Raw genomic sequence first — 24,487 nt, 5'->3', positions numbered from 1 at the left:
TCCAAGAATTTGCGTTTCTAACAAATTTCCTGATAATGCTGCTGCCGCTGGCCTGGGAAACCACATTTTGAGAACCGGTGTTCCAGGAAAATCAGCGCTAAATTTCACTTCCCTTGCATGTGACTTGGCCAGTTTTCGTTCCCAAATGCTGTAAGCCTAGGTTTCTATTGTCACTAACACCAAGGCAAAGTCAATGGGATTTCACTTTCCATCCAGCTGACCGGGAAGAGACCGGAGCAGACTTACCTGCAGGGAAAGTTTTCTGGGGTCCTGCTGTGCTTGTGGGGTGTCTGCTCACCCCAGCGTTGACAGGTGTGCCCAGATACGGTGACAGCCACTGTCCCTCGATAGTTTTCGCCTCTTCCCTTCAGACACTGATATGTTGGCCCAGAAGATGGTGGCGGTGTTGCTTAAATGGGAAAAATACATGACAACGAATGTTTTTTAAGTAAAGGATTCACAGATGGATATTATGGGGGAATGGATGGATGCAGGGAGCGTCAGCCTGTCTTCTTTTCCACTCATCCTCCCAGATATTAGCATTTGAAAATTTTTTATCGTTTTTCAGAAGAAGTTGATGTGGTAGAATCGATGTTTCCAAGACCATCTCATGAGGAACTCCTCCAGGGACAAGACCCTTGGAGTAGATGCTTCTTTCTATATTCTGTTTTCTCTATATTCTCAGCTCATCACACACGGTAAGGATCAACATGTGTCACACCCCACCCCAAATCTGCACGTGTACCAACAATCCAACTTCCTTTATGAAGAATAAATTATTCATTAAGTAAACATAACTGGCTGACCCCCAACATTCCGCAAAGCCAAACAACAGAGAGAGTCCATGCGAAGAAAGAAAATAGCGTCTCCAAGGAAAAGGGTAGGCAGTGAGAAGTCAAGAAATTCTTAAGACACACCGCCATATATAAAACAGGTAAACAAAAATTTACTGTATAGCACATGGAACTATATTCAATATCTTGTAATAAGCTATAATGGAAAAGAATCGGGTGAAAAAGAATATATATATATGTACATATATATATCTATAACCAAATCACTTTGCTGTACACCCAAAACTAACACAATATTGTAAATCAACTATACTTCAATTAAAAAAAAAAATTTGTTTTCTTAAAAAATCCTACTATATTCTACACATTCCCCTGGGTTTTCATAGATCACTTTTAATGATAATTTTTACTAGTTTTAAAATATCCATTTAATTTACATATACTATACTTGTTTTAAACTGCTCTCTACATTTTCTCCAGTTTCTTAAAGTTAAAAGTTACTGCAGGGCTTCCCTGGTGGCGCAGTGGTTGAGAGACCGCCTGCCGATGCAGGGAACGAGGGTTCGTGCCCCGGTCCGGGAAGATCCCACAGGTTGCAGAGCGGCTGGGCCCGTGAGCCGTGGCCGCTGAGCCTGCGCGTCCGGAGCCTGTGCTCCGCAACGGGAGAGGCCACAGCAGTGAGAGGCCCGCGTACCACAAAGAAAAAAAAAAAAAAAGGCAGAAGTCTCTGATACGGGACCAAAAAAACCCCATAGTAACTAGATACTCTGATCAATTACCTACAGTAACCAATAAATTGTTTTAAAAGAGTAATCACATCCCAAGGAATTTATAGGGCAATTTTCAGGCATCGCACTCAGGCAAAGCACTCTTGAGTCCAAGAGAAGAACAGGTGAAGATCCCTGAGGACCGGGTACGAGCATACTTACTACATCTCGGGATGTCACAGAATTCCCAGCGTTTGTTGGGATTGGTGGTGAAACACCATGGGCGGGGCTCCCCATCAGGGTTACGACAGTAATTCATCTTCAGATTCTTGTTTGGAAATCTGAATGTGCAAGAAGGATTTTAGCAGCGCCGAACATTTACATCCACGGATGAGAATCATTTCAAATGAGCAAATATTGAGCACCTGCTGTGTGCTAGGCACAGCCAGGCACCCAAGGAGGTGACTGCTTGAAGGTGACCCTCAACGTGACGACAGTCTCATAAGAAAGATTAACCGAGTATTCTAAGGATTGTTTTCCTAACAGTTTACATGTGCAACAATCATAGAATGGGATCAACTTTATCATTTTGGCCATCTGGAAAACCGACGTAAGCCAACTCCAATTATTCAGCTGCAAATAATAGCAATTTTTAAAACACAAAGTACTTACTGGCTAGAGATAGTCATCTAGTAAACAGTATAGCCTAGAAGTTGGTGTCTTCATGGTTTAAAGGAATTGTCCTTCTGATCTACCCGGTTCTGGTCCTGCTAGCCTTTAAGCTTATAGAAACTGAGATGGATAAGCTATGCTCCTGTGTGCAGGCCAGAGAGTCCTCTCAACAACAGGGACCCAGTGACTGAGACTGTGAGATGCAGGCCACGCCTCGTGCCCCTCTGGGCTCATTTCACGTCCCTTCCTGAGACTGTAAATGCTTAGTCAGCAGGGACAGAGCAACCAGCAGTGGCTTAAGCAATCCTCTTGCAGGATTGCTTTTCCTGAAAGTAAATTTACCCAGTTTCCTGACAGTAAGTTTACCCAATTCTGAGCCTTGAGGCTTTACTGTATTTCTTCTTTGGAATACGATAGGGAAAGGAAAATGGCAGCAGCTGTGTTTTAAGATAGCTATTTGGAATGGAAGGTACAGAAACTCAGTGGAGCTGTTTTCTACACTGAAATATGTGACTAGGTCTCTTTGCCTATAAGTTATTATAAGCCCCGTTATAATCCTATAGTCGTCATAGAAAGAAGAGAAAGACCGAAGCAGCTACAGAGAGGGAGGTGTTTTAAGTACAATTAATGTGTACAATTAAGTACAATTAATTAGGAGATGTAGAACACGTACTCTAGAACTAATCATTACTTACTAGATCAGGGACTCTTATTTCTATTATAGATTCATGATCCCCTTTGAGAAGCTAGTGAAAGTTAGGAATCTTCAACCCCAGAAAAATGTACTGATATAAACACACATAAAATGTTGAGGGGTTCACAAAGCCCTAAAGCCCACCCACAGATCATAGGCTAGGAAGCCTTGAATCTCATCAGCATGAAGGAAAAGGAAAGGAAGAAAAAGAAGAGGGAAATATTTGGAAAATACACAAGTGAAATGTGTCTGTTTTTCTTAAATTTTAATGCGCCTACGAAGTAGCTGGGAATCTGGTTATAAGGCAAATTCAGATTCAGTGGGTCTGAGATTCTGCATTTCTGACAAACTCTCAGATGATATCACTCTTCCATGGACCACATTTTGAGTAGTAAGAATGTATCCTTCATTTGCAGTCACGTGGGAAGATTCAAAACTTTGAAGTTCAAAAACATCAGGTATGTTCACTTTTTGAGGAATGCTAAAATATCTAAATAACATTAAATTACCCATGACACGGCAGAGTCATAAACATCTAATTCCACTCCCAGTGAGACTTACTTGGCAGGAATGTATCCATGAGCATGTGGGCTCTGAGAGTCCCACGCCTGACAATCACGTCCAGACACGGTCTTGGAAATTTTGCCCTCATAATTTTCTCCACTGCAATGCATACATTCATCTGGGCAGAATGGACAAGAAGGAAAAGAAGAAAGAAACTGAAATGGACAAAGCGAAACGGAGTAAAAACTAGAATTCCACTAGAAATGTCTGATATCTTTGCCACTTGTTCGATGTACTTATCCAACAATCACTTGGCAACAAAATTGGCAATAAAGGCTTAATTTTCTAATACAATCTATAACGTCATTCTCTTTTTCAAATGGTAAAATTAGTATATTTTGGTTAATACCGTCTCAACTATTATAGTCTTGACCAAATCCAGAAACTCCATAATGCCATGTCTTCAAAGTGGGATGTGTGGTCCTTGGTGGGTGGGAAGGGGGTGGGGGAGAGGTTGAACATAATCTCAGGCGTCTGTAAGTTCTCTTCTAGAATTTTTAAATATTTGGGGTCCCCAATCCAATAGCGGTCTTTAAAAATTTCTATGAAATTATTCTGATCGTATGGATAACTGCCAAATAAGCCAGCACCCTCTCAGGAGTTTAGTGCTAGGGTTTTTGCTTGTGTTCATGACCTCAGGCGGGAACAGTATTCACCTAAAGGGACAGTGCTTCTGTTTTTATATCATTGAGAAGCATGACTGGCTGTTTTTCTTTCTTATATCACTTAAAAATGGAAACTTTGGAATACTTGAAAGAACAAGGTGCAGCAAAGTAATATAAGACTTTAATTTTTATGGGGTAATAAGGAAAACAGAAGCAGACTTGATGCAAGAATGATGCTCTCATGTCAGTGAAGGGCCAAATGACCTCATAACATAGTGTACAAGTAAAGGATCCCCACGGTTGGAATAGACAAAGTGATGGGGAAGTGAGCCTTCACGTGGTACATACACTATCCATGTGGTTACACATATCTCACCCTTGTTCATTCCCCCGTTGCACCAATAAATGTAGCAGGAAATGTGAAATGAACATTTTTCAACAGGATGTTTTAAATCTTTAGCATTGACTCTTGAGGTGCACTATTAAACTGATTGGTCCATTAACGCAATAGAATCCTGACTTTAAAACTGGTTCATTGCTTGGTTTCAATGAAACAACAAAGTCTACCATGTTAAATTAATATTGTGTATTTGAATTGTATTGATTTTGTGGTTTTATTCTAAAGATTTAATTGCAAATATGTTTTTGGCTTTATACTGTGTCAGAGCTTTAAGCATAAGAAGTCTGCATCTAGAGTTTATATCTAGTTTTATATTAGTCCCTGTTGCAGTACATTTTAATAAAAATAATTTAGATCAATAATGGAAAATGTGCAAAATTGGTCCTTTCCAAGAGGTCATGTATTACTTGATTCTGTCAAACACAGCACTGATTGATTATTAATATCCCTGTAGAAAATTGATTTACAGCAAATTACTCCACAGACGAAGGGCAGATAGGAAAGCATTTTCTAGAGCCGCCCCTGACCTTCACATTCAGGAATGTCGCAGAAGTCATATCTCATGCCTGGATCTGTGGTGTAACACCAAGGTCCCTTCTTATCATTGTCTGGGTTCCTGCAGTAGTTCTCCTCCAATCCCGCGAAAGGATATTTTTCAGGTGAATAGCTGTGGAGGATGAAAAAGAACCACTCTGACTATATTTTTAAAATCAGCACGTTATCAGCAAGGCAGGATAAGACACCCTCTCTTTCCCATCTGTGATTCGAGGTTGTGTCATCCAAATGCATTTCGGCTATGCGCTATAGCATTTGTGTCACCCAATTTTCAGTGTCTCTGCTGATAGCCTGCTTCAGTAGAGTAGCTAATATTACTATTATTACTATGTGGACAGCCAAGTCCTGGAAGTAGAGCCAAAGTGTCTTTATGCACAGTAGAAATACAAAGCCCTCAAAAGTCTGCCAAATTCACGATGCATTCCTAACACCTGCTTTTGTCAGTTGCCCTTCTCTCTGTAAAAGTAATAGAAGTTAACACCCTTTTGTCTGTGTGAACTCTGCACGAGGTATTACACTAAAATTTATCTATACATTCTCTAATGTAGTCTTAATAAAAATCCCTATCAGGAAGGTGTTATTATCCCCACTTTACAGATGAGAAAACTGAGGCACAGCCATGTGAAACAAATCAAATCTTGCCTAAGCTTGAGCAGTTAATAAGTAGTATCTCAAGGGTTTAAGGTCAGATCTGTCTGATGCCAAATTCCACATCCTCTCTGAGATGCATCCAGAATTAATGGGAAACTGGGAGGATGGAGTGAAGCTCATTTTCAGAGATGAGTTGCTACATAGCGATAAGAAATTAGATTAAAAACCTAAGACTTGGGACTTCCCTGGTGATCCAGTGGTAAAGAATCTGCCCTGCAATGCAGTGGATACAGGTTCGATCCCTGGTCAGGGAACTAAGATCCCACATGCTGCGGGGCAACTAAGCCTGTGCGCCACAACTACAGAGCCCTGGAGCCTGCACGCCACAACTAGAGAAGAGAAAAAAACCCACATGCTACAACCAGAGAGAAGCCCGTGCACCTCAACGAAAGATCCCGCATGCCTCAACAAAGATCCCGCGTGCCTCGACTAAGACCCGACGCAGCCAAAAATAAATTTAAAAAAACAAAAACCTAAGATTTAGAATCTGAAATGGTAGCTCTTGTTTCTGGTTCTTCTATGTACCTGTTTTTGGTAGATTTGGTCCTCCCAGGATCTCAGTTTCCTCATCTGCTGGGGTAGAGATGGCCTATATTATCTCTAAGGCCCTTGACATTCCATGATTTGGCCATTTGGTTTAATCATTTTAACCTCAATAAGCCTTAATGTGCTGGGAATACGAGACCTGCCCATCTCATGGGGATGCATAAAGGCAATTTGTTTGGATAGGGGAGGGGGAAGGGTCATAGACACTAAAGTCCCACTTGATAAGCATTGTTAATGAGAACTTAATCCACCTAATACCATATTGGGCAAAGCACAAAAAGTATGACACTAAAATAAATAATAGGCAAGTTGCAAGATAATCTGTTTTTCACAATGTTGAAGTGAACACATGGTGTATTTGATTTAGACTAATTCAGTTCTAAGCATAGTCCTCTTTGGTCTTTTCTCAGATTCAGCCTAGAATTCATGGTTTTATAGTTCTTTTTTCCTGTTCTCAGTCTTCCAGAAAAGCATATACACAAGAATGAATGGAAAGCAGCCACTGTCTGCTTTTCTTCCATAAATAATCGAACGGTTCTGCCCCAGCATCAAGAAGGTTCTCCCCATACCTGCTAGTCACATGTCCTGGTTTGAGTCAGAAGTAATGGAATCATTCTGAGTATAAGCGGTGAACACGGAGACGAAAGAGAAAGTCTTACTTGGGTGTGTGTGGAGAATTGTCGCTCCATTTTTGACAGGCGACCCCACTTTTTGTTTTGGCCATGGTCCCCCTGTAGTTCTTCCCATTTCCAGTCTTGCACTCTGAAAGATACACTGCAAGGAAGTCCAAACAGTGGTCAAACCCTTTCACAACAAGAAAAATCATGAAGAAGCCCTGCACTACTTGAACACATTGAGAGAAAGGACACCATTGCCCACTATCTAAAAAGACAGTCTTTTACATCTGTGTAAGAGTTACAGTTAACTAAGCCACGTGGGGCATTGATTCCTTTACTCAAAACTACCACCCCTCCATGTGCCAGGCAGATGCTAGGTGGTGGGGATGCCGGAAACACCAAGAGTAGGAACTGCACAGGCCCTGCCCTCGTGGAGCTTACATTCCAGTGGAGTCAGGGGGGGCCAGTTACAGAAAGTAATCAAGAACACAGATTGTGAAACAGACAACCTTGTGGTGACACATGTAACAGAGAAAATACATAGCATCATGAGAAAGTGGATGGGAAAGGGCATGGGGGCTTCTTCACAAGGGGGCAGCAGGTTTTCAGAGGTTGATGGAGATCCAAGCCACTTCTAATTTTGGAAGGTCCCAGTAGTATTTTAAATATGAAAAAATGTCAGACAGGGTGATATGACTGTGGTCTACTTTCAATGTTTACAGAAGGTGCTCGCAACCAGCCTCCACTTAACCAACGCACCGGTTGCCCGGTGGGCCCCGTCCTGCCTTTAAAACATGCTGCCAGGTGCCCACCTGTGGCCCACATGTGGCAGGGTGGGCATCTGTGGCTGGCAGGCCACTTTCAGGTGTGTCCACCCACTCTGTTCCTACCAGTTTGGTTATATGCTTACCAAGAGTCAGTTGCTTTTCTTTCCAAAACTTTTTATACAGCTCTATTTGATTACAGATGATCTAAACTGAGAAATAAATGGGGGGGAAAATGGAACTTTTTTTAAAATTAAGTTGAATGGTTTCAAGGACTTGAAAGAGTTGAATAGGTTTTTTTAAAATTTAATTTAATTTATTTTTTTATAAGCAGGTTCTTATTAGTTATCTATTATATACATGCTAGTGTATAGATGTCAATCCCTAACAATAGGTATTGTTGATTGAGCACCTGCCAAGGGCAGGGCTCGGTGCCAGCTTCTTTACATTTATTCATCATAATCCCTGCAACAAATCTGTAAGGCTGGAATAAGGCCAACACACCCATCTCTGCACAATGCTTTGTTGCCTCTTGTTCCATTACAAACTCTCAGTAGGAAAGAGTAGTGTGGAACAGGCAGAAAAAGAGAAATGGAAGCCATGGTGTAATAGGGAAGAACAAATCTGATTCCATATTGGATCTGTTTCTTTAACTTTTGTATTCTGTTGCTTTTGCTACAAGTTAAGAATGTTGCCTATAGCCTGAAATATATAGGATAGCCCATTCTCAAGGCTCTGACCTCTAAAGGTACAACACTTTTCCATTCATATAGAGACCAAAGGTTGCGGAACAGAGAATAACACTTATCTTGTTGGAGGTTTATAGGAACATTGTGGCGGGACTTACGTGGCCAGCTGCAAGAGCAAAGGAGTCCTACACCAAGAAGTCTGCAGCAACCAACCTCACCCCCTCCCCTTTTAGTATAAAAGAAGCCTGAATTCTAATCAGGAAAGATGGTTCTTTGGGACACTAGTCCACCATCTTCTTGGTTGGCTGGCTTTCTGAATGAAGTCTCTATTCCTTGGCCTAACAAATCATCTCTTGATTTATTGGCCTGTCCTGCAGCTAGCAGGACTCGAGTTGAATAGTTTTAAAAATTGTCATCATATCCACTGAGAGCAATCCATTCATATAGTTGATATGAGTTTGAAGGGAGAGGAATCATAAAAATATAAAAGAATTTTACTGACAGATTGATTGGTAGATGTCTCTAGACCTGCTCGACTTCAAAGAGAAGGACACTAATTATCGTAGACAAGTCACTAGAGTGTGGTTTATGCAAGAAATGCACCAGATAACTCCTGTTGGTGGCCCCAGGTTCAAAGAAAAAAAGCCTCTGCTTTACATCAAAAGGTGGCAATGTAAGCTTCCGTTTTCGATGAAAATAGAAAATATTTAAGGTATATTTGTGTCATCTTTTATGATTCCCCACTTTAGCCAAGTTTCTTAATTAATCAATCAATTATCTGGGGAAAGGACTTCTAACACACCTATAGCAGCTACTGCTTTAAACCCAACGCTCTATCTAAAGATTGCAGATATATCTTCATTGAGATATATTATTATAGTAGATATATTACACTTATCAAAAAGGTAAACTCAAGGTACTTTGGAGGCCAGGGGTCAGGGGAGACTTTTCAAAGGAGGTGATCCTTGAGCTGAAATTGGGAGATGAGAAGGAGCCAGAAGAACAGAGGAGGGTCCAGGACGAAGAGGTGTGTGCTTGCCCTGCTGGAGGAGGGGCAGATATAAGCCCAGCACATGAGGTAGGCTTAAATAATACAGGGCCCTGCAGCAATTGGTGAGTATTTCGATTGTCTTCTAGGGCACTAAAGGTTTGAAGCAGGGAAGTTGCAGACCAGCCGCTGCAGTGGCGCAGCCAGTGATGATGGCGGCTTAGACCCAAGTGGCAGCAGTGGCCATGGGGGCAAAAGTAAAGATGTAACTAATTTGACACTGACCGTTCCCAGAAAAACCCTGGCAGGTAATTTAACAGTGGGTCAATATTCCACAGTAAAGAAACAAGCACCAAAAAATGACTGACTTTTGACTTTTTACCTCTCTTTTATTTGTATGTACCCACCAGAGTTTATATAACCTTTTGCTCCTTTCCATCACCTTGAAAACAGGCAACTCTTCAACTATCCAAACTAAGCCTAGCGGTCACCCCATGATCCTCTGGTTAACAATTTACAAAGGACATGTTTAAATGTTAGCATTTTGCAGAGAGTATCCCACCAGCCTTTTTAAAAGGACAGTGGGTAATCCCATATATCTCTTCCTTTACTATTTGTAAGAACTAGTAACATCAACAGATAAACTTCAGATTTAATCTGCACTTTAGACTCAAGGATTAGAGCTAAACAGTGGGCTGGAAGTGTGTATAGCAGACACACAGATAATTAAACCTAAGAAGATGAACCAACGTGTAGATAGAATCCTAACCTAAAAAAACACTTCTCAAAATCTTATTGAGAGTTTTGTGGGGAAACTAGAATGTTGTAAGCCATTGTCAAGAATCAGTGAAATAGGATGTTTCTGGTTGAGTTCAACACCTCTGATACAGAATATTTGGAGAGCAAGATTGTTATCAAAATAGTCTTAATACCTCGCCAGCAAACAGAGAATAGGAAATAGTTTTGAAAGCATCATTATTCACTTCAATCTTCGTACAGACTTAATGAACTTTTACACATCTTAGAAGACATGCAACTTCCGTAGGAATCTAGGCCACCCATGATCCTAAACAACGAAAGATCTAGAGTTTTCAAGGACACTATGGAAAAGGAACTGCAACTTGTGCACATTTTCAAAAGACACCATTCCAGAGTCTCAGGGAAATACAGACCAGGACTGAAAAAAAGTGGAACATGTAAGAGTAAAAAGAAGGATATTTTCTCTATTCAAATGTTACTGCAGATTGAAAACACCTCAGTTTTGCTATTTCTCCAGGCTTCAGACCAAGGACCGTGGTCCCTGCAGAACAAAAAACCAAGATCCTAAGAAGCTTGTAGACTCTCCCTCTTCTCCTTAAAAATAAAACAAAATTTTCAGTATCTTATTTTCAGGGTCATAGAGGTGGAAGTGATTTTGTAAATCCAATCCCTTCGTTTTTAAACCAAGAGAAATGAAACTTAAAAGGTGAAGTCATATATGCAGGTTGACGTAGTGGGTTAGCGGCCAAATCTTCTGACTCCAAATTCAATTTCACTACACCATAGCGCCTCCATTGGCTGGTCTGATAAAGTACAGATATTAAACGGGCTGGGGGAGGGAAGGGGGAGGGGAATGGGGAGAAGGAAGAAAACATTGTACGTACTTCTCTTCTCAAATAAAACGACATCCCTCATCCTAAGGACTGGGGAAAACTTGCTGTTTTCAGCCATTATCACACATTGTTGCTCTTTACTGTGATACTGGAATGCCCTGCGGAAGAGAATCAGAAAACACAACTCTTTTCCTTTATTTAAGGAAAGCAAAGTTTTATTAATAAGGAAGAGACTAAAGATAACTCTCTTGATGAATCAAGGAGCTCAGAACTTGTTACTTCCAATTCAACTTGGCACTGTAATCAATGAAGTATCATCAAAGGATGCAGCAACATGGTAGCTACTGTTGTTTTCTTCTACCTTTACCTTCTCCCCCTCCAAATTTTCTTCTTTTTTTTCCCCTCTGTTTCAACTGCTTTATTCTTTCTTCACTAGTTTTCTTAATGAAGTGCCAGAATATTTGCTTTGTGCTGGAAAGAAGCAACTGAGTGCTTTAAACCCCTTCCTGAGAGGGTCCACGTGGACTCCTGTAACTTCCCCTTGACTATGTCTCTGCATTCTACCCCCTTCCCCCTCACACCTCCCTGCCCTGTACCTCAGTCCTGCATGGATGTTGAGCCTGGCATCAAAGCCGTCCATGGCTTCCTTTCCTGCCCTGTCTCCTGTGTGAACCTTTGTTTCAGATGACTTGGTCCTTTCACCGTCCCTCTCACAGGTGCCCAGCCATGCTGCCCTCTGCCTAGAATCCCTCCTGCGTGGTCAGTATTTACCAAGATCTCACCCTTCAAAGCCCAGCTCAGTTCCCACCTTCTCCCCAGGCCTTGCCTGGTCATTTCAACTCTTAGGATTGTTCTTTCCTCTGAATCTTCATAGAGCACGTATTGATTATGTCACTTATCAATGTCTCGCATTGGCTGTTTTTTTTTTAATTTTTATATTTTATCCAGTTTCTGTGACTACACCATAAATTCAAAAGGGCGAGCACTGGCTTTTGTATCTACACAAAAATCTATCATATATACTGATATATATATATATATATATATATATATATATATATATATATCTCCCCTATGTACCGATCACTGTATCAATGCTTTGTGGCTCCTTAGGGTCTAGGACACTTCCAGTCACATGATCCTCAATAACTATTTATCGACGATAATGTTAAAAACTAGAGCTCAGAACAATAGCTGCCGCTGTCACGTGTAAAAATAACTAACTTCCTTTGGGGACATTTTTCTAAAGGGGACACTAATGAACAAGAAACCGTATGGTTTCAGATGCAGAGGAGCAAATACAGATGCCAAACTCCAGTCCCATGAAATTCCTCTTTCCTCTTAAACCCTGTTTTCGTTGATAAATCCCTGAGCAAATTTCTCGTGATCAACGTAATAGCGTCTCAAGCAGCAGGATTTCTGCGCAGGCGCAGTGACCAAGAAAATACCTGCAAATGAAGTCTCTTTCCTCCTCACACTTTGTTGCACATTCGTCTATGCTTCCTGTCACCAGATGCTTCCGGGTCAAACTAAACAGGGAGGCTCCCCGGGTATTTACATAGTCATCCAGGGGGTCTCCGAGACCTACAAATGGAAGATAAAAGTGGGACAACGGATAAATGCATCAGCACCGTTGTTTAATTATCACGAATTTGTAAACTATTCGCTTTGCATCAACGAAGTAAAACTGGCTGCTCCATTGGAAGCAGAATGGGTGGCTGTGAATAAAAATGTTTAGTTAGGAAAACAGTTCCATGAATAGATGGCACTATGTTAAAAGATCAACTGGATTGTTAGGTTAATAGATTAGAACTGCTTAACAACTTCCATGTTACTACGTTAATGGGTATGAAACGTTAAATAAGAAAAAATTTGATCTGTTTGCTAGTAATTGCATGTCATGATGGAACAGTAAGAGACAACCAAGGGCAACTTTTGATGTTGATTTGTCCATCCCTGGGTATAAACAGAAACTGGAGGCCACTATTCGATTTCCTACAGTACAAACTTTAGTTGTGGCACTCTCACTGAAACTGATGGGCTAAGCCTTCTCTGAATGGCTCCGCCATAAGATACAAGAACTTTGGTGAGTTGATGATGTCGAGAATAAGTAAGAGCTGGACTAAATCTTGACCACAATACATGGTCATTTTTATACTGGACTTAGTAGAGTGACTCCTCACTATTTATTAAAGAGCAATCATTTGTGCCAAGACGATGACAGCTTTCCGGCATTTCTGAGGAAACTGTACAGCAGCAGAGCCTGGGACAAACCATGGCCTTGATTTTCCTCGGACATAAAATCTGAGGCAAAGTGTCTGTTTGAAGATCTCTCTGCCCCCTTGCTACTGCAGAGGGTGGCCAGGGGGGCCTCAGCCATGTTCCCACCGCAAGGCTACAAAGAGTACTCCTGAGACACGTGGCGCCTGAGACAGCTGGGGCAGCTCTATTCCAAGCCTGGAGACTCAGCCTCTATCCTTTTGGGATGGAACTCCAGCCGTTTTCATAGGGTGAGGGGCTAAAAGAGGTTAATTTAATGGAGACAGCAAAGTTTCCTAAAGTTTGCCTAAATGGGATTAGGCAACCTGGCAACTTTGACCACTTTGAGGGGAGGGGTGGAGATCAAAGCCAGGGTGAGCGTGTTGAAGAGTCATCAAGAGAGGCGGTGGGGACAGCAGGGAAGACAAGTCTTTGCAGGAATCTGGCTGTGAAAGGAGCATTTCCTAGGGGCCATATGAAATCTCAGAAAAAATTTTTTTTAATTTTTATTGAAATATAGTTGATTTACAATGTTGTGTTACTTTCAGGTGTAGAGCAAAGTGATTCAGATATAGATTCAAAGAATCTATATTCTTTGAATCTATATTCTTTGAATCTATATCTATATATTCTTTGAATCTATATTCAAAGAATCTATATTCTTTTTTAGATTCTTTCCCATTATAGGTTATTACAAGATATTGAGTAGAGTTCCCTGTGCTATACAATAGGTCCTTGTTGTTTATCTATTTTATATATAGTAGTGCGTATTTGTTACTCCCAACCTCCTAATTTATCCCTCCCCCCTCTTTCCCCTTTGGTAACCAGAAGTTTGTTTTCTATGTCTTTAAGTCTATTTCTGTTTTGTAAATAAGTTCATTTGTATCATTTTTTAGATTCCACACATAAGGTATATCAGAGCATATTTGTCTCTGTCTGACTTACTTAGTGTGATCATCTCTAGGTCGTCTCAGAAATTTTTGAAGATGAGGCATTCCAGAGCATGTTTGGGTACTGATGAAAATTATCTAGTAGGAAGGGTCATGAAGGGCCAGACCCTCATTCTCAGAAGGGCCATCCCTTACCACCTGAAAACACACACACGCCACAAGGGCGTGATGCACTTTCCTAGATTAAGACAAAGCTGTTTCCAGGGCCCACCCTCTCCCTGCCTCTGCTCTTCCTTCCTCGACCTGAGATTCTCCAAACTGGAAGGATGGATGGTTCCATCCTTGAAAAGGAAGTCGACTGATGTAGTTTAATACACCAAAAAAGCACTTGATACATGTATCAAGAGATTATAGAGAAATAGATATTTTAGACCCATACCCATGTCGTCATCCTGTATTTTTCTCCCAAGTTGCGCTCTCATTTCCAGGAAGAGTTGTGCTTTGGTAAATTCTATAGATCAGGATGTGACTTTAAAAACAAACACAAGAACTCTATAAAGTATATCCTATAAAGACTGAAATTTTTTGAAGAGTTCTTAGAAAGTAGAGCAGGCCGGGGTGTAAATGATATCAAAACAAGAAAATTTCCATTTTTATCACCCTTTAATTATGTTATGTTAGTATGTTTCATAGCATACAGCTGCTGAGACCCACCTTAGGAGCTGATACACCAAAGAAATATCCCAAAAGAGAATAAATTTTTTTCTTTTTACTTTGAAAAGTTTTCCCCCAATAATTTCTTTCTTTAATTCCAGGGATCATGTGACAATGTGGTGTAATACACTTTATTTATTGACCAAGAAATATTAGACAAATTTTTTTAGTAACAAAAGTATTTTAATATTCTATGCTGAATGTAGATGTATATGGGTACCAAAAGAAGTATATTTTATTAATAATGTGGGATTCTTTTTTTAAATCATGGTAGTGTGCATATGTACACCCATGCTTGTGTGTTTGAAAGAAAAAGACTTTGTGGTTTGTGAAATGCAAACTGCTTATCTGCCTCTCACTGAGAACAGCTGTAAAAGGAGATTTTCTTTCCTCTCCCTGGTCATTTCAGTGCACTGGAAAGATGAAACATTTCCACGGAAAGACAGAGTAAATGCCTTCTTTTCAAAAAGAGCTTATGCAAGTCTTTTTCCCCCTAGGTTGGTGAAGACGTATGTTAATCCTGCTGCAGAGAAGTCTGCTCTAACATTTGGGTGTGTCCCACTGTATCCAGAGTTCCAGGTCCTGCCTCCCATAGACTAAAATAGAGTGTGCACAAAAAAATAAAAAATAAAATAATAATAAAACAGAGTGTGCACCCCTGCGCCACTCCCCACAACCATTTCGCATGAAAACCTCTTTATGCAACCTTCTGCTGTTTTTTCTTTGATATTTCTTTAGGTGGCTCCACTAAATTCAAATGTATTTGACTCTAATTTAAAGTACAGCTCGTAAAATTTTATCTGGCTACTTATAAATTGAATTTCAAGTACCTATACATTTTTTATATGAAGAACCACTAACATAATGTATGATTCCCCTTATAAGAAATGTCCAAAACGGCAAATCAGAGACAGAAAGTAGATTAGTGATCTCCAGGGGCTGGGCGGGGATGGAGGTTGGGGAGAGGGGAGAAGAGGGGTTGGAGGTGACAGCTAAGGGGTGTGGAGTTTATTTGGGAGGGTAACAAAAATGTTCTAAAAGGTATTGTGACAGTTGCATAACTCTGAATACTGAAAACCTTTGGATTCTATGCTTTAAGTGGATGAATTGTATAGTATGTGAATTATATCTCAATAAAGCTGTCAAAAAAAAAAAAGAACTACGAAGACATGATTAGAATATTTTAACAAAGCTTTCAACAAAGTTGAAAAAGTGAGAAGAAGTATCAGATTCCTTCTCAGAAAGCCCTGGCTAAAGTCCTGGTTTCTGGGAGTTTGGTCAATAGGCAGATAACGTGATTTTCCTAAGGACAGATTTCCTCATCTATAAAATGGGTATACATCTACTACAACACCTATGGTACCAGCTAAATAAGCTGGACTTAGTAAAGGACACACACATATGCATGTATGAATAAAAATGTGCCTGGCCTACCTCGGGTACTCAGTGGAGATTTGTTGAATTATGGTAGGGACATCATCCTGCAAATCGATGCCTGTGATTTCTCCAGGCATAAGAAGCGAACTTGTATGTATGGAAAGCCTTCCTTAAGTCATAACAAACAGAGAACAGGTCAACACAACCACAGACTGGTCAAAGAATATGGTCAGAGATATTTCATTGTTTACATTTGAAAGTCAGAAAAATACGACACCTTAACAAAAATGGTCTACATTAACCAAACTAAGAGCCAGGCAAAGAGACTAACAACTTCTGGGGTTGTTAGCTATCTGGGCTATTTTTTTTCTAACTAAAATAACCATCACGTGGGCTCCATCTTTTAGACTGAAAACGTCATTCATTATTTTCTCTGCCCACTTGTCTCCAGTACTCCCATGAGGGAAACGAAACATTTCTTGAAGATTTCCTCATTCTTAGATTGTGACCTGGGAATCTCACAAGTCAAAAGCTAAATTCAACAAGTTGCACGTGAAACCATCATGGATCTATTTTTAATACATTGCCAGGAAAAAATATATTGATTAAAGTGAAAAAAATCTCTATGTCTTACCTGATTTCAGAAATAAAAGAAGGAGAAGGACCACCTCCCTATGTTCCATTTTGGGACTGGCCAGCAGTGTCCGGAAAACAGTGCGTCCCAATCCCAAGATGTTATCGACTTACATGAGAGGAAATGCACCCACAAACAAGATAATCACATGGAGTTAATTATTCTCTTGGAGGCCCATTGCCACTGTGCTCTGAAGTGTTCAAACATTACCTTGACGGGAGGATCTTACAAAATGTTTGAGAGCGGAGTCTGCAATAGATGCTGGGAAGCGGTGGAGGCTGCCCACCCCCTCGGCTGCCCCGCACGGCCGCCTGCTCCCCTCCTTGCCCCCAGCCCATCATCTTTCCCACTTACTCTTCTTTCCTTCCCTCTTATTTCACTCTCTTTCTTTTGGGTGAAAAAAAAAAATTTACAACAATAGCTAACATTTGCTGAGGACTTTTCTATGCCAGACCTTCTGCACAGTTTCATCCAACCTTCCAAACAGGCAATATTATTATCATCCCCACTTCAGATGAGGCGACTCAGGCTGAGAAGGTTTCTTTCCCAAGGTCACTTAGCTCACAAGGGATGAAGCCAATGGACAAAATCTATTTGGCCTCAGATTACAGACTTAAGCTACAGCATCACTATTAACGTCTCCACGTCGTACCAGTGTAGAAATCACTACGTAAGTTACAATATTTCATTATTATCAAACTTTATGTCCAATGGACTCATATGGTTTCCATGATTATAGATGATGTTATAAAATGTCGATCTTTTCCCCCAATGAATTCACAGTGCATTATAGTCTCATCCTCATGACATAAAGCAAGAGTGGGAAAATTAAGTTTAAAGAATGCCTTGATTTTAATTGTTGATTCTGTACTTTGCCCTGGCTTAAGGCTAGAATGACCAGGTAGTACATGCTTTAAAACTCTTACATCAGTGCTCAATAATACTCAGGAATTGGCTCTGTTTTAATTGTGAAAGAAGAACTCAAAACACTCCTCTCTCCATGCTATGAAACTCCTTTCTATAAATTAACCAGCAAAATGTAGAGGTGGGCACCAATCGTCTTGGATGGAGCCTCCTGCAGAATTGCCTGGGGTTGAAGTACTGTGTGTGCAGAATCCACAAGAACAGAATGTGCTGGAGAGCAAGATGGTAGCACCATCATGAGGGGCTGGGAGGACCTGGCACATTTCCTGTTTTTCCACCATGTCCCAGCTTTCTCCCCTCCCTCTCACCTAGTGGCCCAGTTTATTCAAGGGGACACAAGGTGGAAGCAAGTTGAGAAATCAGCCTTGGGAAGACTTTTTGTCTTAACATATCTGAAATGTCTCTTAGGGGAATTATGTTGGTGTGTTCCAGAAAATACTTTGGGGGAGAAAACAGACTCTGGTAATACGTGATGTTGCCACCTCACATTTACTCCACTTAAAATACTTTAGTACTGCCTCACGGTTAAGGCACTTCAGGAACAATGCTATCAGAAATTCTACACCTGCATAAATGTCCTTTTCCTGTTTTGTTTTTTTGATATGGATGGTAGTGGTATGCCTTTTGCCCCCTTTCCTCTTGGAAGCTTCTAGAATATATTTGGTTCTACAAATGTTATTTTGTTTAATTTATTTTATTTAATTTATTTTATTTTTGGCTGCGTTGGGTCTTTGTTGCTGCGCGCGGGCTTTCTCTAGCTGTGGCCAGCTGGGGCTACTCTTCGTTGTGGTGCGCGGGCTTCTCATTGCAGTGGCTTCTCTTGTTGCGGGCTCTAGGGTTGTGGCTTGAGTACGGGCTTTAGGCACGCAGGCTTCAGTAGTTGCAGCATGCGGGCTCAGTAGTTGTGGCTCGTGGCTCTAGAGCACAGGCTCACTAGCTGTGGCGCACGGGCTTAGCTGCTCCACGGCATGTAGGATCTTCCCAGACCAGGGGAAGATCGAACCCGTGTCCCCTGCATTGGCAGGCGGATTCTTAACCACTGCGCCACCAGGGAAGCCCCTACAAATGTTATTTTGTGAATGAGGTTGCCCTCCAATGTCCTTCTGACTATGTGTTCTTCACCACCTTCTCAATACATCAGCATCACGAGAACACAGGTAAACACAAAGCAGAGTTTGGCTATTGTGCCCCCTATTCTGCTGTGTGTAAAAAGAAGAGGAAAGAGGAACGTGTTGCTTAGGTGTAGACAGTGTGGATGGATACAGACTCCCATTACGGCACTGCCCTGCAGGGTTCAGCTTCATAGGTGCAGGGTAGGCACAGAGTGATGGACTATTCTAGATCATATGTAGGAATCCTACACTGGCACTCTCGGAGGGGTTTTGGGCAGTGGTTTTGCCCAAGGCTGTAAAGACAATTAATTCCATATAAGTCATTTTCTATTTGAAAGAATGGCAGAAGCTCAGGAAAGAGATAAAGAAAAAGATCATCTTGGTATAGTATTAGCAGGTTAAATAAATTCTGAGATGTGTATTCTCTGAGTTCAATTCATTAAATATTTATTGACCAAATAGTAGGTGTTAGATTCTTCTAGGATTAGAGAAAAGGTACAAATGACAATCTCTACCTTCCCCCAGCCTCCACCTAAAGGAACTGCAGGAAACTTTTGCACCTGAGATGCGTGGAGTCTGCTGCTGCACTTGTAGTGGGCGTTTGCGGGGGTGGGGGTGGGGGTGGGATAAGGACACCAAAATAAGAGAGACGCTCTTCCCAGCATGGGGCCTGCAACCAAGATCCACTCAGGACTCAGGTTCCCACAGGAAGGGAAGAATTAGCTACTTCCTCCCCTCCTGGCATTGAAGTGGTGATTTCCTTGCAAAAGCACCTTGAACACAAGGTAAGGCCAAGCTCACCAGGGGAGTGGGGTAGAAGCCCCTTTGGTCTCACTTGCACCCACCCTGCAGGTGAGGTGGAAGCTGTGGCCAGGCGACATCTTCCCAGGTGAGATTGCGTGGACCTCGCATTGCTGGCCTGATGTCGGCACCTGTCACCTTTCCCCCACTGACTTCCCACCTTCCTGCAGCCCTAGCTCTTCTCAGCCCAGGCTCTGCCATCTGGGAACTGTCATTCTAAGGCAGCTCGTTTCTTTTTTTAAATTTTTTAAACATTTACTTTATTGAAATATAGTTAATTTACAATGTTGTTAATTTCTACTATACAGCAAGTCATTTCTTTATCATGAATGTCTCTGAATCTTCCCCGCAAAGACCATGTCATTTCAAAACAGAACAGCACAAAATTAATTCATCTATTAAGGGCTCAAAGTATGCCTTCATCATTGCAAAGGTTCATAACAAGTTCATCGGGCCCTCAATGCCAATTTGCAGATTGCTTTCACTGTGTGAGTTTATTAGGGCATATCATCTAGGAACCGTGTTCTCATTCATCTGAAGGTGGCGTTCCTTTCTTTATTCGACCTTTTCCTCATGTTTGTTAGCCTTTGTTCCTCAGTCTCTGGGACATGGAATGAGATCCTTATCAGCCCTCAGCTGATAAGTGAAGAGATAACAGGGCTGCTCAGTGAGCACAGGACTTAAAAGGTAACCCGCACTGGAGCACCTTCTAAGCAAGACCTGACTGACTAATGCAGGGGTCAGCAAGGCGGTATTTTTTCTTAATGGATAGTGCTTACAGAAATCGAGATGTTTACTCGTTTTGAAAAAGAAGTAGTCTTCACTGGACATCTCCTCATTAGACTTGTTATATGCTTACGAAAAATATCAGCAGAGAAGACAGTAACTCCCTGATAATTTACCAGCCCACTCTGAGTCAGCACTAGAAGCCCCCCCAAATCCAGGCAAGCATCCTCTCAGCTCTGAGGTCCAGAGAGAAAACAGATCATCTTTTCCTTCTCTAAAACTCACTATTCTCTAAGGTAATTATGACAAAAGTCTTTTTTCACAGTATTTGGAGAGACATGTACAAAACATTAAAATCTTTTAAGAAAAAAAATGAGTGCATATAAAAACCGGTGAAATCTGAGCAAGTTCTGTGGACTAGTTCATTACACTGTACCAAAGGCAATTCCTGGTATTGGTAATGAACTGTAGTTATGTAAGATGTTACCTCTGGGTGAGACTGCGTAGCTGGGTGATGGTTAGACCGGACCCCTCAGTACTATTTTTGTAACTTCTTGAGTGTTTATAATTATTTCAAAATAAAAAGTAAAAATGATTATGTCTATTTTTATATATTTAAATATATGTGTATATTTGGATATATGTTTGAATATTTGTATATACATATGTATATATTTGTATATGTGTGTTTGTATTTGATATATGTGTACATATTTGGATATATGCCTATATTTATATATATAAGCATATATACTTGGATATGCGTGTATATATTTGGATACATCTGTATATATTTGGATATATGGATATATATGTATATATTTGGGTGTGTGTGTGTATTTGGATATATATGTATATATTTAGATATATATCTATATATTTAGAGATATGTGTTTGTATTTGATATATGTGTATATATTTGGATATATGTGTATGTATTTGGATATGTGTGTACATATTTGGATATGTGTGTATACATTTAAGAGGACCCAGGATGATGTAAACGCTTCCATAATATTAAAGAGAACTCCCAGAGTACACAAACTTGCCCAGGGAAAGTCAAAAGTTACAGGATTTCTACATCGGGGAGCCTAAGCCAACCTCTGGCTGATTTCTGGGAGCTCACGAGTAGTGTGAGGGATGGAAGAGGCCCTGTCCCCCGCCTCCACGCCCCCCTCCCCAGCCCGGGACAGTTCTTCAGGCCTGATTGACGCCACCAGCTTAACAGCCGCTCCTACACGTCGACCTGAAATCCAGAGGCTGGAGGAGCCCTGGCCTGCCCGGGCCTCCCGGGTGCTCGGGGGAGACCCACCATCTCTGCACGCAGATAAGACACCAGCCAACAGAGGCCCCCGCATCACACCTGGACCCCAAGAAACAACCCCTTCCTCATCGCCTGCTCATCGGCTGCCAGACCCACCTCCTGCGGCGGAGGCGGCCGAAGGTCCCCGAGGGAAGCATGGGGTTGGCGGGGGGAGAGACGGGCAGAGTTTCAAGGAAGGTGAGCACTGGCCTGCGCACCATCCTTCAGTAGACGCCTCTTCCGTGCCGGCAGTGCGTCTAGCGCTACGCTGAGCGCCGAGCGGACGAGAGGAAACGCTCCCCGCCCTCCGCGAGGTTCCCACGTGACCGGGTGGGGGCGGTGCTCGTCCGCAGGTCGGACTGTGAGGCTGCGCGGCCAGGCCATCCCGTGGCGGAGGGACACGCCCTCGGCTGGAGGGGTGAGGCCACGCTTCACGGGGAAGTGACACCGACCCTAGATGACAAGCAGGAGGGGCGAGAAGCAGGAGAAGTGTGTTCTGAGCAGAAAGAATGAATGTGCGGAATCGCAGAGGCAAGGGTTCCATCTAGGCGATTGAAAAGTCGTTCAGGCTGAAATCGGAAATGATGGAGAAGAGACCGAATCCCATCGACCCTGCGGCGAGAACGGCAGGGACCCTTGAAGGGTTTTAAAATGGAAGAGTGGCCTCATCCTTCTGCCTGAAGTGTGGTGAGGGGATCATAAGAAGCACGGAGGAAGGAGGTGAGAGATGAGAGGGGTCTGAAAGGAGGCAATGGGGACAGAAAACAGGACTGGATTAGGGAGATGGTTAGAAAGGAGAGTTGACCGGATTTTGTGACTGAATCTGGTGAGTGAAATCAAGGCTGGGGCCGGCATTTATGTCTTGGGTATATGGTAGAGAGCCGTATCTTCACTGAGAAGGAACAGAGGAAAGAGTAAGATGAGTTTGCTTGGAGACATGTTATGTTTGGGAACTTGTGAAAGTCTCCAACCGCCCAGAAGGCAATTGGATATTTGGGTCTAGAGCAGGCGTTGGCAAACTGTAGCCCATCAGGCAGCCTCCTGGTTTTGTAAATAAAGTTATATTGGCACACAGCCTGGCCTGTTCATTTACTGTTGGCTACGGCTGCATGTGCATGAAAATGAGTAGTTGAGTAGATGTGACTGAGGCTGTATGTTGGCCAGCAAGCCCATAAAATATTTACTACCTGGCTTTTTGCAGGAAATGCTTGCCGATTCCTGGTCTAGGGCCCAGGGAAGAGGTTTGGGCTGGAGATGTAGAATCGGGTACATAACACTGAAACAAGGGACGTGGATGAGGTCACCCTGAGAGAAGAAAAGAAGACCTGGGATGGAACAAGGGAAGTCTTTTTTTCTTCTTCTTTTCTCTCAGTGTTGTGTTAGTTTCTGGTGTACAGCAAAGTGATTCAATTATATATATATTTATATATATAATATATATATTCTTCGTATTCTTTTCCATTATAATTTATTACAAGACTTCTTCTTTAAGGTTTTTATAAATTTATTTTAGTTTTTTGGCCTCGCTGCACAGCATGTGAGATCTTAGCTCCCCGACCAGGGATTGAACTCACGCCCCCTGCATTGGAAGCGCAGTCTTAACCACTGGACCGCCAGGGAAGTCCCACAAGATATTGAATATTGTTCCCTGTGCTATACAGTGCGACCTTGTTGTTTATCTGTTTTATATATAGTAGTGTTTATCTGTTAGTCCCAAACTCCTAATTTATTCCTCTCCCCCTTTCCCCTTTGGTAACCATAAGTTTGTTTTCTATGTGTGTGAGTCTGTTTCTATTTTGTAAATAAGTTCATTTGTATCATATTTTAGATTCCACATACAAGTGGTATCATATGATATTTGTCTTTCTTATTCTGACTTACTTCACTTAGTATGATAAATCTCTAGGCCCATCCATGTTGCTGCAGATGGCATTATTTCATCCTTTTTTATGGCTCAGTAATATTCCTATATATATATAATATTTTATATATATATATACATATATTACCTCTTCTTTATCCATGCCTCAGTCAGTGGATGTTTAGGTTGCTTCCACATCTTGGCTATTGTAAATAGTGCTGCAATGAACACTGGGATGCATGTATCTTTTCGAAGTATGGTTTTCTCTGGATATATGCCCAGGACTGGGATTGCTGGATCTGTCTTTAGTTTTTTAAGGAAACTCCATACTGTTCTCCATAGTGGCTGTACCAGTTTCCATTCTCACCAACAGTGTAGGAGGGTTCCCTTTTCTTCACACCCTCTCCAGCATTTATTGTTTGTAGACTTCTTGATGATGGCCATTCTGACCGGTGTGAAGTGACACCTCATTGTAGTTTTTTTTTTAACATCTTTATTGGAGTATAATTGCTTTACAAGGGTGTGTTAGTTTCTGCTTTATAACAAAGTGAATCAGCTATACATAAACATATATCCCCATATCTCCTCCCTCTTGCGTCTCCCTCCCACCCTCCCTATCCCACCCCTCTGGGTGGTCACAAAGCGCCGAGCTGATCTCCCTGTGCTATGTGGCTGTTTCCCACTAGCTATCTGTTTTACATTTGGTAGTGTATATATGTCCATGCAACTCTCTCACTTTGTCCCAGCTTACCCTTCCCCCTCCCCGTGTCCTCAAGTCCATTCTCTACATCTGCGTCTTTATTCCTGTCCTTCCCCTAGGTTCTTCAGAATCTTCTTTTTTAGATTCCATGTATATGTATTAGCATAGGGTATTTGTTTTTCTCTTTCTGACTTACTTCACTCTGTATGACAGACTCTAGGTCCATCCACCTCACTACAAGTAACTCAATGTGCTTTTCTAAGAATTTGTCCGTCTCCCTTTTTTTCTTGACGAGTCTGGCTAATGGTTTATCAATTTTGTTTATCTACTCAAAGAACCAGCTTTCAG

At 41.6% G+C, this 24,487-nt stretch overlaps 1 protein-coding gene and 1 long non-coding RNA gene across 4 annotated transcripts in view; one reads left to right on the top strand and one right to left on the bottom strand.

Annotated features, from left to right (window-relative positions):
* The window catches only part of LOC102979031 (plasminogen), a 44,402-nt gene extending 27,641 nt beyond the window's left edge, over positions 1-16,761 (bottom strand). For all 3 annotated transcript variants that reach the window (XM_007126013.2, XM_007126011.2, XM_007126012.2), the window contains exons 1-8: positions 16,713-16,761; positions 12,287-12,422; positions 10,890-10,996; positions 6,848-6,962; positions 4,964-5,103; positions 3,429-3,549; positions 1,724-1,842; positions 247-409 (exon numbers count right to left, since the gene is read on the bottom strand). In XM_007126013.2, the coding sequence (XP_007126075.1) occupies positions 247-409; positions 1,724-1,842; positions 3,429-3,549; positions 4,964-5,103; positions 6,848-6,962; positions 10,890-10,996; positions 12,287-12,422; positions 16,713-16,761 (950 nt within the window). The remainder of the gene's footprint in view (positions 1-246; positions 410-1,723; positions 1,843-3,428; positions 3,550-4,963; positions 5,104-6,847; positions 6,963-10,889; positions 10,997-12,286; positions 12,423-16,712) is intronic.
* A 5,185-nt stretch (positions 16,762-21,946) lies between these two features.
* LOC102978756 (uncharacterized) overlaps positions 21,947-24,487 on the top strand; it is a 10,326-nt gene continuing 7,785 nt past the window's right edge. The window contains exon 1 of the long non-coding RNA XR_003681601.2: positions 21,947-22,298. This is a non-coding gene — a long non-coding RNA (uncharacterized lncRNA). The remainder of the gene's footprint in view (positions 22,299-24,487) is intronic.

The sequence above is a fragment of the Physeter macrocephalus genome, chromosome 10, assembly GCF_002837175.3.
Source record: "Physeter macrocephalus isolate SW-GA chromosome 10, ASM283717v5, whole genome shotgun sequence".
Classification (NCBI taxonomy): domain Eukaryota; kingdom Metazoa; phylum Chordata; class Mammalia; order Artiodactyla; family Physeteridae; genus Physeter; species Physeter macrocephalus.
Note: the sequence above shows the minus strand (reverse complement) of the source record. Positions and strands in the feature narration are given on the sequence as shown.